The sequence below is a fragment of the Ceratotherium simum genome, chromosome 29 (assembly GCF_057802395.1).
Source record: "Ceratotherium simum simum isolate JZ-2026a chromosome 29, ASM5780239v1, whole genome shotgun sequence".
Classification (NCBI taxonomy): Eukaryota; Metazoa; Chordata; class Mammalia; order Perissodactyla; family Rhinocerotidae; genus Ceratotherium; species Ceratotherium simum.
In genome coordinates, this window is record NC_141928.1 from 36,087,713 (window position 1) to 36,099,729 (window position 12,017).

At 38.9% G+C, this 12,017-nt stretch overlaps 1 protein-coding gene across 1 annotated transcript; it reads left to right on the plus strand.

The window, feature by feature from the left end:
• The first annotated feature begins 268 nt into the window (after nucleotides 1–268).
• On the plus strand, nucleotides 269–7,676 carry HEMGN (hemogen). Its single transcript, XM_087419387.1, has 4 exons — nucleotides 269–273; nucleotides 349–459; nucleotides 3,259–4,619; nucleotides 6,976–7,676. Exons 1-4 carry the CDS (start codon nucleotides 269–271, stop codon nucleotides 7,077–7,079), a joined length of 1,581 nt encoding a protein of 526 aa, XP_087275513.1. The 3' UTR covers nucleotides 7,080–7,676.
• The last annotated feature ends 4,341 nt before the right edge of the window (nucleotides 7,677–12,017 follow it).

The window sequence follows — 12,017 nt, forward strand, 5'->3', positions numbered from 1 at the left end:
GGACTGAGTAGTGTCTGTTCTGCGACAACACAAATGAGCTCACATATGATTGGTAAATAGGAGAACGATGTCAGTGTAATGTGGAAGTTGTGTTGATTCACCGTTTTTTCTAGTCAAAGGAGCCAGAATAGTGGGAATAGAATTAAAACTTTCAGCAGGAAAGGAAAAAGCCTTCAGCTTGGCTGCTGCATAGGTAGGATCCTTTTCAGCCTGTATCCAGGGCTCATTCCCCAGAGAAGGACACCACCAGCCTTGCACAGCTCGCCACATGTGGTAGGTTGTACTTCCTCAACTTAATGGCAGCCCCGCTGGCTCAGAGCACCACCCTTATTTGCATGATCTCAGCAGCTGCAAGCCAGCATTTACCACGCTGTTGCTTTTGTGCATTTTTACTATCCCCCGAGGCAGCCTCCAGCCGTATTCAGCTGTTTGTCTGGACTATCCAAATCATCTCCCCAGGTACCAAGTATTGTTTTTGTTAGTGTTAAAAGTTGTATAGATTTTGAGTCGTTTGCCCCAACTCTATTTTTTCCTCATAAGCACTGTTACTTTTTTTTTTTTATAATTTTTTATAATTTTTATAATTTTATTTATTTATTTTTTCCCCCAAAGCCCCAGTAGATAGTTGTATGTCATAGCTGCACATCCTTCTAGTTGCTGTATGTGGGACACGGCCCCAGCACGGCCGGACAAGCGGTGCGTCGGTGCACGCCCGGGATCCGAACCCAGGCTGCCAGCAGCGGAGTGCGCACACCCAACCGCTAAGCCACGGGGCCAGCCCAGCACTGTTACTTTTAGTGCATGGTTTTTCAGAAAATGAGGTTTTTCAGGAATGTGTATACTATGTTAAAGCAGAAACTTCTGTACTTGGGACCTGTGGCAGGTGACTCTGTTGAAGAGTATCCAATTAGCTTCCTAATTCCATACTCACCAAGCAACCTTCTGATCATTGCTTGGCTTCCCAAGTACCTGCTACAGAGGAAGGGTGCATTCTCTGCTCTGTGACTTTGCATTTCTCACTGTTCACTTAGAAATTGGTCTTTAGGTTTACATATCAGTCTCTTTCAGCTGGTTGATGAGCTCTGCCCCTGATAAATGGAGCTAGTCTCAGGTGTGCTGATAGAATTGGGTTTCTGTGCTTGCTGGCCTGGGGGGCCAAGGCTGAGGAGGTCACTGAAGTAGATGACACCTTGGTGAACCTCTTGGCAGCTGGCTGGCCTTGCTCTGGTGACACATTTCTGTACTATGGAGGGCTGTTCTCACTACAACATACCACATGGTGAAACCTTAGTAGTTACAGAGAGAAGCAGCAGATGTAATGGGTAAGATCCTGGCTGTTAAAGCTAGAATGACTAGATTAGAAGCCCGGCTCCCCTACTTCCTAGCCATTTGAACCTGGACGTGTTTCTCCACCTCTCTGTGCCGCAGTTGTGTCATCTGCAAAATGGAGATAATAATAGTATCGACCTCATAAGCTGATGTGAAGATTATGTGAGATAACAGAAAATCAAATTACTTAAAACAGTGCCTGGCACATAGGAAGCACTTATAGTGCTTCCTCGTATATTAGTCTTGTATATTAATACAAGAGTACTAATTTATATTTGGATAATTCATTCCTGTAAGTTACTATATGCCATTCTTACAATAACCATAAGAGGTTGGGCAGATACTTTTACTCCATTTTACCTGTGAAGAAACCAAGGCACAGAGAGGTTAAGTGACCTGCCCATGATCACATAGCTGATAAGTGACAGACTACAGATTAAATTGTAGGCCACATAGATATTTTTACATCTTTTGAAAAACTACCGGGAAGAGCATAGAACATTATATTACTCAGATTCCCTCGTATAGAGATCTACATAACAAACTATTTAGGATTTAATATCTAGGAAAAAATTAATTTTTCCTGAAGAATTCAGATATATCATCTTTTTTTAATCTGACAATAGGACTTTATAATTTATCTTGTTACCTTGGTTGCTTGGAGTTATACTTCAAAATGCTGAGGTGCCATACCATCATTTTTAGATTACCTTTGCTTCTATATTATTTTTAATATTTATTTTTGACTGTCTTATTATGCATATTCCTTTTTATATTGACTTCAAACTGGTGTTGGTGAGGCAATCTTTAAAAAATTTTTAATTATGGAAATTTTCAAACATACACAAAAGTAAGACAGGGTATACATTTTTAAGTGTGCAAGGAACTACAAGCATTGCAAAAACATAAAAGACACTGGTTTTATCTCTAAAGAACATCTAGTTTACTAAAAGAAATAAGGTTTCTCCAGAAATAACTACAGTATAAGGCAGCCTATGTTCCTTGCCGTGAGCATGATCCTCATAATAAACCCTACAGGAACACTAAGCAGGTAGAGCGTTTCAGCCCTGTGGTCTGTAAGAGAAGGCTCCATGGAGCAGGTAGCATGGAACAGAATTTCAATAGGTTTAGAAAAATAATGAAATGCTTATTTATAGTACCTTTTTCTCCCCCCTGAGCCCATCTGTATTAGCCATCTGTATTTGGTTATATTTGCAGTACCTAACAATTTGTTATTGGCTGCAATTTCCATGCATTTCCTTTCATCTTTTAGATCTGTAATCTAGCTATTAATTTGGAGTAGGTATAATATAGCCACTCATGCCTTTCCACCAGAACTTCAAGAAATATTTTTGCAGCTTTTGACCCAGCTTACAGTATATCTCATTTGACATGTATTGTAGCTACTTAGCGTCCTTTACACAAGACACTGTATTAGATAAGCAAGCCGTATACATCATCCACCTGCAGGCTGCCCAGACAAGGAGCCGTGCCTGGATTGGGGATTTAGAAACACATGTATAATTTTACCCAGGGCATAGTGGGACTAACTCACACAGACTAACCCAAAGAGACTAATGTATAAACCAGAATGCCCATCTATTCATTTATAACATCAATTGTATGTTTTCCATAACAAAACTTGAAGTATATGCTCTCAAACACACATACACTACACTCACCAAGAAGGTTCCTGGTGAGCAAGGCGTCAGAGATGAAAAGTGCCTGAGGGCCATCTCCTCTCCTGACAACTGAGAACATCTAGCACCGCTCCTTTCTCTTACAAACAAGAAGACTGGGGCCCAGAGATATTAAGTGACTTGTTCAAGGTTGTGCAGTGAGGCAGTGGGAGACCTGGGACTGTTATTATCAAGCATTTATTTGAATTCTATAGTCTCACTGCTGACACTAATTCTGATCTCTCCACAGAGAGAAAAAACACAAGCGACAGAGAACAGGAAAAGGAAAAGGAAATCAAAGAGGCAGAAAGAGACAACAAAAGACAGAACTGAAGGTGGAGCCTCGGCCACAATTAGAAAAGGAAATTATGGAGAAAACTCTGGCAACTGCAAAGAAAGAAACTGAACCACCTAGCAGTGTAACCGAAGCTCTCCGTCCGGTTGCCTCCCCCCAAAGAGTTGTACCTGAGACCCATTTTTCTGCAATAGGTCAAGAAAGCATTATACATCAGGAAAATTATTCTGAGTACCAAAAAACAGCAGTACAAAAGCACCCTTCTGAAATATGCCAAGATAGGGCTGAACCTGAGGACCTTTCTCCTAAAATGTGCCAAGAAATAGCTGTTCTTCAAGACCATCCCTCCAAAATGTACCATGATATGGCTGAACCTGAAGGCTTCTCTCCTAAAATGTGCCAAGAAATAGCTGTAGCCAAAGCCCTTCCTTCTAAAACGTCTGAAGACATAGCTGACCTGGAAGGATGCTCTCTTGAAGCATACCCCAAGCCAGAAGTACCTAAAGACTACACTCTTGAAACATACCAAAAAAGAGCTGACCTTGAGGAATACAATTCTGAACCAGGTCAAGGAACAGCTGAGATGGAAAGCTTCTTTCCTAAAACACAAGAAATAGCTGTGCCTAAAGACCTTCCTACAAAAACATGCCAAGAAACAGTTGAACCCAAACACTTTTCTCATAAAACATATAAAGAAATCACTGTACCTAAAGTCCCTTCTCGTAAAACAATCCAAGAAACACCTGCTTCACAAGAATATCCGCCTAAAATAGACCAAGAAACACTTGGGCCCGAAGACTGTTCACCTGAAATAGACAAAGAAACACCTGGGCCTGAAGACTGTTCACCTGAAATATACCAAGAAACACCTGGGCCTGAAGACTGTTCACCTGAAATATACCAAGAAACACCTGGGCCTGAAGACTGTTCACCTGAAATATACCAAGAAACACCTGGGCCTGAAGACTATTCACCTGAAATATACCAAGAAACACCTGGGCCTGAAGACTATTCACCTCAAATATACCAAGAAACACCTGGGCCTGAAGACTATTCACCTCAAATATACCAAGAAACACCTGGGCCTGAAGACTATTCACCTGAAATAGACAAAGAAACACCTGGGCCTGAAGACTGTTCACCTGAAATATACCAAGAAACACCTGGGCCTGAAGACCTCTCTACTAAGACCTATAAAAATAAGGATGTGTCTAAAGAATGCTTTCCAGAACCATACCCAGAAACAGGTGGGCCCCCACGCCAGGATCCTGAAACACACCAGGAAGATGCTAAGGATGTTTACACTTTTCCTCGAGGTAGGGGTTGTTTACTGGGGACAGGTCAGTGACACTGCCACTTAATGGTGTTCCCCATTTATAACTGGAGCACCAAATGGGTACATCCCACTCAGAGTGGTGATTTACAGCCTTCTTTGACGGTCGCAGGTTATCCCCAGTTATCTCAAGGGGTGTCATTAATGTTATTGGGTAGTTTTAAGTAAAAAATGTTTTTCAACCAATGTCTGTTTGGCACATTTCCAAAGAATTAAAAGAAAATAATTGAAAATATAAGTGTGTATAGTGGCTACTTGTACATACTATTCATTTTGGAAAGCTTTAGCCAGTGAGGAGAAATCAACCAAATATAGGATGAATTATGTGCAAAATATTTTAAAGGATGATTAAGTTTAGATAAATAAAGTTTTTCTCAAAAATTAAAATTTCCTGGCAAACTAAAGGTAAGTATATTCACCACACAGGGTACCAAAGGAGATAAAAGGTGTAAAATGTGATCCTGTTACAAGAGAATTCATTCTTCTAGGATTTATCAGGTTTACCAAAAGCCCTGTTTCAATATTTGTTCCTGAAAAGCTTTCTCCTAAGCGTAGCATTCTGAAAATAATGTGAACTTTCTTCTATTTGACTCGCCTCAGGGACATAACTGAGAACCTCGGTTCTTTTTGTACAATACTGCAGACAGTATAGGAAATGGGCTGAGTCTGTCAGACCACAGTTATCCCCAGAGAACTGTTTTCTAAAGAAATCCTTTTGGTAGCTTATTTGCTCTTTCTCCTAAAAGATGCGTGCAACAAGAACACGGGGTTAACTGGGTTCCAAGTAATACAGTTTTTGAGGAAAGACCTTATAAAAAAAATGTATTGTAAAAAGCAGACATATGAAGTTCTACTTGTACTGACAGGAGCCCCCTGCTGGAGAAGCAACTCTAATCAACACAGCGCCCCTATTCTAAGAGTATCATTCTAAACCCATCAGGGTTAATATAGGCAATTAATTAATGCTTATTTTGTTTTTGTTTTTGTCTTACCAAACAAACAGAAATCTCTCCCTTTTTGCTGATTGTAAAATTTTCATAATAATAAGTTATAAATGTTCATTATAAGAAATTAAAGCAATATATAAGTGAATAGAGAGTAAAAGTCCCCTATAATACCATCTCCTATCTCCGATCCCCAATGTTAAGGGTTTGTTTTGTTTTAACAAATGAGATAGTACAACACATTCTATTCTGTAATCTGCTTTTTTCCCACATACTATATATATCATGGCCATCGTAATGACATCTTTTGTAACAAGCGTATAGTATTGTGTTATACGTACAATGATTTATTCAACCAATCCCTATACTGATGAACACTTAGGTTACTGCCAAGTTTTACCATTATAACTATGTTCAGTGAACATCATTGGAAGTAACATTTATTAAGCTAACATTTGTTGGCACTTTCTATGTGCTAGACACTGTATTAAACATTTTGTGTGAATTGTTTTATTCAATGTTAAAAACCCTATTGGATAAATAATATTATCTTCATTTTATAGATAAGGAAATTGAGGCACTGGAAGCTTCAGTTTGTCTGATTATTTCCTTTGGATAAATCCCTAGAAGTTGAATTGCTGGGCCAAAGGCTGCCAGTATTTAAAGTTTGGATACATTCTGTCAGACTAGCCCCCAAAAATGTAGCAATTCACACAAACCAAGAATTAGTATAAGTGTTCCCCACACCCCTGCCAACACTGCACATGATCACGTTTTAAAAATCTTTGCCTATCCCCTAGGTTAAAAAAAAAACTAATTGTTTTAAGTCCCACTATTTTGATGACTAATGCTACTAGGCATTTTTTTCATAATTATTATAAATTGGAAATTTTTCTTTTGATAGTTGCCTGTTTGAATCCTTGTTTCATTTTAAATTTGGGATAATTATCTTTTTTGATTGATTAAAAAATCCCTTTAAATAATAGTTATTAAACCTTTACCTACATATAAGTTGTAAATATTTTTCCAGTTGTTGTTTCAGGTTTAGCTTTGTTTACAGCGGTTTTTGTCATCTATATGACAAAATTTTAATTTTAGTTTTTGGTTATTCAAACCTGTCATGATTTTAATTTTTAGTTATTCAAACCTGTCAGTCTTTTCCTTTATGATTTCTGGTCTGTGTTCTGCTTAGAAAGGGCTTTATCATCCTAAGATTATAAGAACATTCTATTGTTTCTACAACATTTATAATATTTTAATATTTAAATCTTTAATACATCTGAAATTTGTTTTTGTGCAAGGTGTGAGGTCAAGTTTTTTTTTCCTCCAAAGGGGTGGTCACTTGTCCCAATACCATTTATTGAACCTATTTCCGTATTTTATTTTATTTTACAGAAATGAAAGAACCCAAAGCAGAAGAACCAGAGATACCAGCAATTCCAAACGCTCCTCAAGAGATTCGCCCAGAAAATAACGTCCATAGCTATGTTTTTTTTTAACAAGTGCTCAACCATCATTGTTGTCCAACAAAATACACATCTTAATATATATGTGTGATTTTCTCAAAATATTGTAAAAATATCTACAATATTCATTAATATTTTAACAGTGTTTTTTTCCCCATGTATAGACAATAGCTGAAAGAGAGAACTCACGTGTTTTTTCAGATTCTACCACAGACGATATCCTGCTAGTGTGTGTGTGCGTGTGTGTATGTGTAGTGGGGTGAGGATAATGGTGGGAAGAGACAAAATGGGAAAGGGGAATGCTGAATATTTGATTTTTTCTCCCTAAGAACAAACATTTCTTTGATTAATTCTTAAGAGCAGAAAAATTATTAAGTCTGAATACTTAAAATTTGGGGGAGTATATAGTTTTCTTGTAACCTTTGTTCAATTCTTAGTGTAACAATAGCATCAAAATTTTATTCAAGGTTAGCTGGATCTTTTAGTTAATTTTAACAATTCTTATCATTCTTGGACTCCTTCAAGGATATTTTGGAGTGATGAATGTAGTTGTGTATTTGAATTTTGCTTTTCTATTTTTACTTTTTAAATATTGTATTTGTGCAAAATGTACATTAAATCATTATTACATGCTTAACTGTGTGGATGGCATCATGGTAAACACTGTGAGGGTTAGAAGACCTATAACACCTTGCCTACCAGGAGTTTAATCCAGTCTCACCAGGGAATAAAACAGAAAACAAATAATTACCAAAGAAAATGGTAAATGGTAGTGCCATTTAAATAGTAGATACAATAGAGGGAATGCTCACTTTTTTGCTGGAATGACGTCAAAAAATTACACATGAGTGGAGCCTTGAAAGATGGAGAGGATTTGTATTACAGATGAGGATAGCAGCGTTATCCTATGTGACACAGAGGAGGGTGAATTCAAGACATGTTCAAGAGAGCTGCATGCAAACTACAGTTAACGCAGGGTCCATGTGGAACAGCAGGCTAGTAGGCTAAAAATCTTTTATTATTAGAGTGTTCAGAATGTTGCATACCTAACTAAGAAGTATATCACTTACTTGTTAGGTAATAGGGAACTAATAAGACTTTTGAACAATGGAGGGGCAGTTTTAGTATTTTAAGGAATACTTATCTGGTGATAATGGTCAGGATTAACTGAAAATGACAAGAGACTGGGGGCAGGAGTAGGAATTATTCTGGGTGGGAAGATGTCTGAAAATCTCCCCTGGTATTTTTTCGGGGGGTGAGGGGGTTGTTTTCAGTTTTCCTTCTGTTATTACAGAGGACTCAAAGTAAAGGAGATTTCTGCAAATAAAAGTTTGGTTCAGCAAGGGCACAATTGTGCAAGCTCTCTATACAGGCGTTGTGCTAGGTACTAGGTTGCAGTGACGAGCAAGACAGGATCCCAGTCTCTCAGGCATTCATGGTGTGGAACAGTGGTTCTCAACCCTCAGGGTATATTAGAACCACTGGGGAATATTTCAAAATTACAGATACCCAGATACCTCCCTGGGGATTCCTATTCGCCTGTCTAGGGTGACATCTAGACATAGGTATATTTATTTTTAAATTGTTTTTTGCTTTAAGTAATTTTTTTTTTTTTTGGTGAGGAAGATCGGCCCTGAGCTAACATCTTTGCCCATCCTCCTCTATTTTGTACATGGGACGCCACCAGAGCATGGCTTGATGAGCAGTGCATTGGTCTGCGCTGGGGATCCGAACCTGCAAACCCCGGGCCACAGAAGCGGAGTGTGCGAACTCAACCACTGCGCCACCAGGCTGGCCCCCTAAATAAATTTTTTTGAGGAATAACTTCAGAATTATAGAAAAGTTGTAAAGATAGTACAGAAGTTGCCGTATACCTCTCACCCAGTTTATCCTAATGTTAACATCTTATGTAACCATGGTCCATTTATCAAAACTTAAGAAATTAAGATTGTTATATTACCATTAACTAAAGTACAGATATTATTTGGATTTCATTAGTTTTTCTATTAATGTTCTTTTTCTGCTTCAGGATCTAATCTAGGACACAACATTGTATTTAGGGTATTTTAATTTTTTTTTTTAATTTATTTATTTATGTTTTCCCCCAAAGCCCCAGTAGATAGTTGTACGTCGTAGTTGCACATCCTTCTAGTTGCTGTATGCGGGACGCAGCCTCAGCATGGCCGGAGAAGCGGTGCGTGGGTGCGCGCCCAGGATCCCAACCCCAGGCTGCCAGCAGTGGAGCGCGTGCACTTAACCGCCAAGCCACGGGGCGGCCCATATTTAGGGTATTTTAAAAGCTCTCCAATGGCCGGCTGGTGGCGTAGTGGTTAAGTTTGCAAGCTCCGCTTCGGAGGCCCTGGGAGGTTCACCTGTTTGGATCCTGGGCGGGGACCTACACTCTGCCATGCTGAAGCGGTGTCCCATATAGAGCAACTGAAAGGATATACAACCATGACATACAACTATCTACTGGGCTTTGGGGAGGAAAAAAAGGGAAAAAAGGAGGAAGATTGGCAACAGATGTTAGCTCAGGGCCAATCTTCCTCAAAAAAAAAAAAAAAGATATGGTGATTTCTGTCTAAGGAAGAAAAAAAAGCTCTCCAGATGATTCTAATGTGCAGCTAGGGTTGAGGACCACAGGTATAGTAAGAGGTTACAATGCTGTTTCCATCGTATCTGCCAACCCTGATCCACAAACATTAAATTTTTTTCCCCTCAGGATACATTCATTGTACAATGATTACTCATACCTCATTATATTACTCAAGTAACATAATGAAGACAGCATATCTGTGATAGTCCCTTACATCTGGATGGCACTTCAGAATTTATACTTTCACATTCACTTGTTTTATTTGATCTGCACAGGAGTCTTTGAAATAGGCTGAGCAGTGATTATCATTCCCATTTTACAGACGAGGGAATAACCTCAGAGGGGCTGGGCACTCACCCAAAGTCACAGCTAACTTCCTCAGTGCTTTGTATGATGGTTCTCAATCTTTGGAAATCTTGTCTCAATTTCACCTGCCAGAGTAGGTCAAGATTAGAGAAAAAAGAGTGAACTGAAATCTGAAGTTCTGATAGTGTTGCATTAAGATGAACCTTAAGAGATTCGCACATGTACAATGTACAAGGGCACAAAGGTGAAAGAGATGGGGAAGTAGATGGAATGAGGAATATAGCACATCAGATGAAGAGGATCTTCTCTTTCTACCTTTTAGGACCCTTTCTGCCTGCCTTCTTACCCCACTCCCTATATACACAAAATTTCTCGCTATTCTAATTCGAACACCAGTGTGCATCTAAGAATTTTCCAGTTTTCTTCTGGGCTTAGAACCTTGAGGTCATAGTCAGAATTAAATTTGCAAGAATCCTTCTAGCTCTACTTTGTGCTGCCCTCCTCTCATAGCGGGTACAACGGTTGTTCTGAAAAATCCATGAACCCTATGATATTAAGTCTAAAATGATATGTGAGAAGGTCCAAAGCTTTAATTGATTTACAAAGGGATCCTTCACGCAAATGAAAGATTAAGAATCATGATACTGAGAAGTGTTTCTCAAAGTGTAGGCTGATGACCACCTGTATTAGAATCACGTAGGTTGTTTTTTAAGGCATATTCCTAGGTCCTACCTCGAGAGAAAGGGTTGTCTTACAAACTACAAATAATCATATATAACAGTAGACAAGATAATAAAAACCTCAAATTATATAATGAAAGGCGCTACATATTTAAGTTCCTGTTTTCCATAAAGAGAAATTTTACCTTTAAAATAAGTAGTGACCCACTTCATCAGTGTCTCCAAGTCTGCTTTGCATTTCAGTACTTGTCACACTTGGTAATTAACGTATTTTTTTGTGCGTGTGATTACCATTGGATATGATATCTAAGGCCAGGAGGGCAAATACCCCTCCTTTTCTACGCTAGTCTGTCCACAAATTAAACGACTATCACTTTCAGCAGCACCACCATCTAGTGGCAAACGCGGCTATGACGGCCCCGGTTTTACAACGCGTATACAGCTCCGCTGTTCTCAAACTTGTTTCTTCAGCTGCGCAGAACTGTTTCTTCCTGGAAACAGAATAATGGCACACTTTTCCAAATTTTCATATGGAAAAGACGCATCAGAGGACGCGTATATGATTTTGATCAATTTTTAAAGTGTTTTTTTTAAACCACAATCTTCTCTTTAAATCTTTGGCTCCATCGGCTGGTTATTTTCCACTAGTGAACTAATTAGTCCCTGACAAATGAACAGGTTTAGAAACAGCTTTTCATGGTTGTTAAGCTTTTAAATCTGTGGACTTGTATGCTTTTGAATAATTTATATTGCAAGAAATATGTCTTTTTTTACCTCCCCCTGAACCAACAGGATAAAAAGCCCAGAAACAGAAGAATGTATACAGAGAAATTTGATACTGTGTAGGTGAGAGATGACGTTACAAGTGGGCAAAAGGATAGGCTATGGGTGCACAGAAAACTGGTCATCGCATGGGATGAAGAAGAGCTTCTTGTTGGCCCTCAACTTTTCAGAGCTGCCCAGAAGCAACGACCATAATCCCCTCAATGAATACGGCATGTTCACTCTCAATTTCATTCACGTCGGTTCCCGTTAAGTATGGAGCGCAAGAAACAGTCCCCACTTCTTAACCCCTAATCCGGTGTGGGGCTCCCCATCCATTAGATTTGAAATAAGGTTCACTTTGATTCCTTTCTCTCAAAACATGGTTTTTATTATGGAAAAGTGGGAGCATATAGAGAAGTATAATCATCTGTGTATTCCCACCACCCAAGGAGAATTTTTAACATTTGCTAACATCTGATCATCGTGCTATGTGGTAATTGCATATACACATCCTTTTTCTTCAAAAATTTTGCGTCGCTCGTTGGATTTGTAGGTTGCTTATTATTAATATTTCGACAGACATCTTTGTGTGTAAATCTTCATCGATGTGTCCCCCTTGGAAAG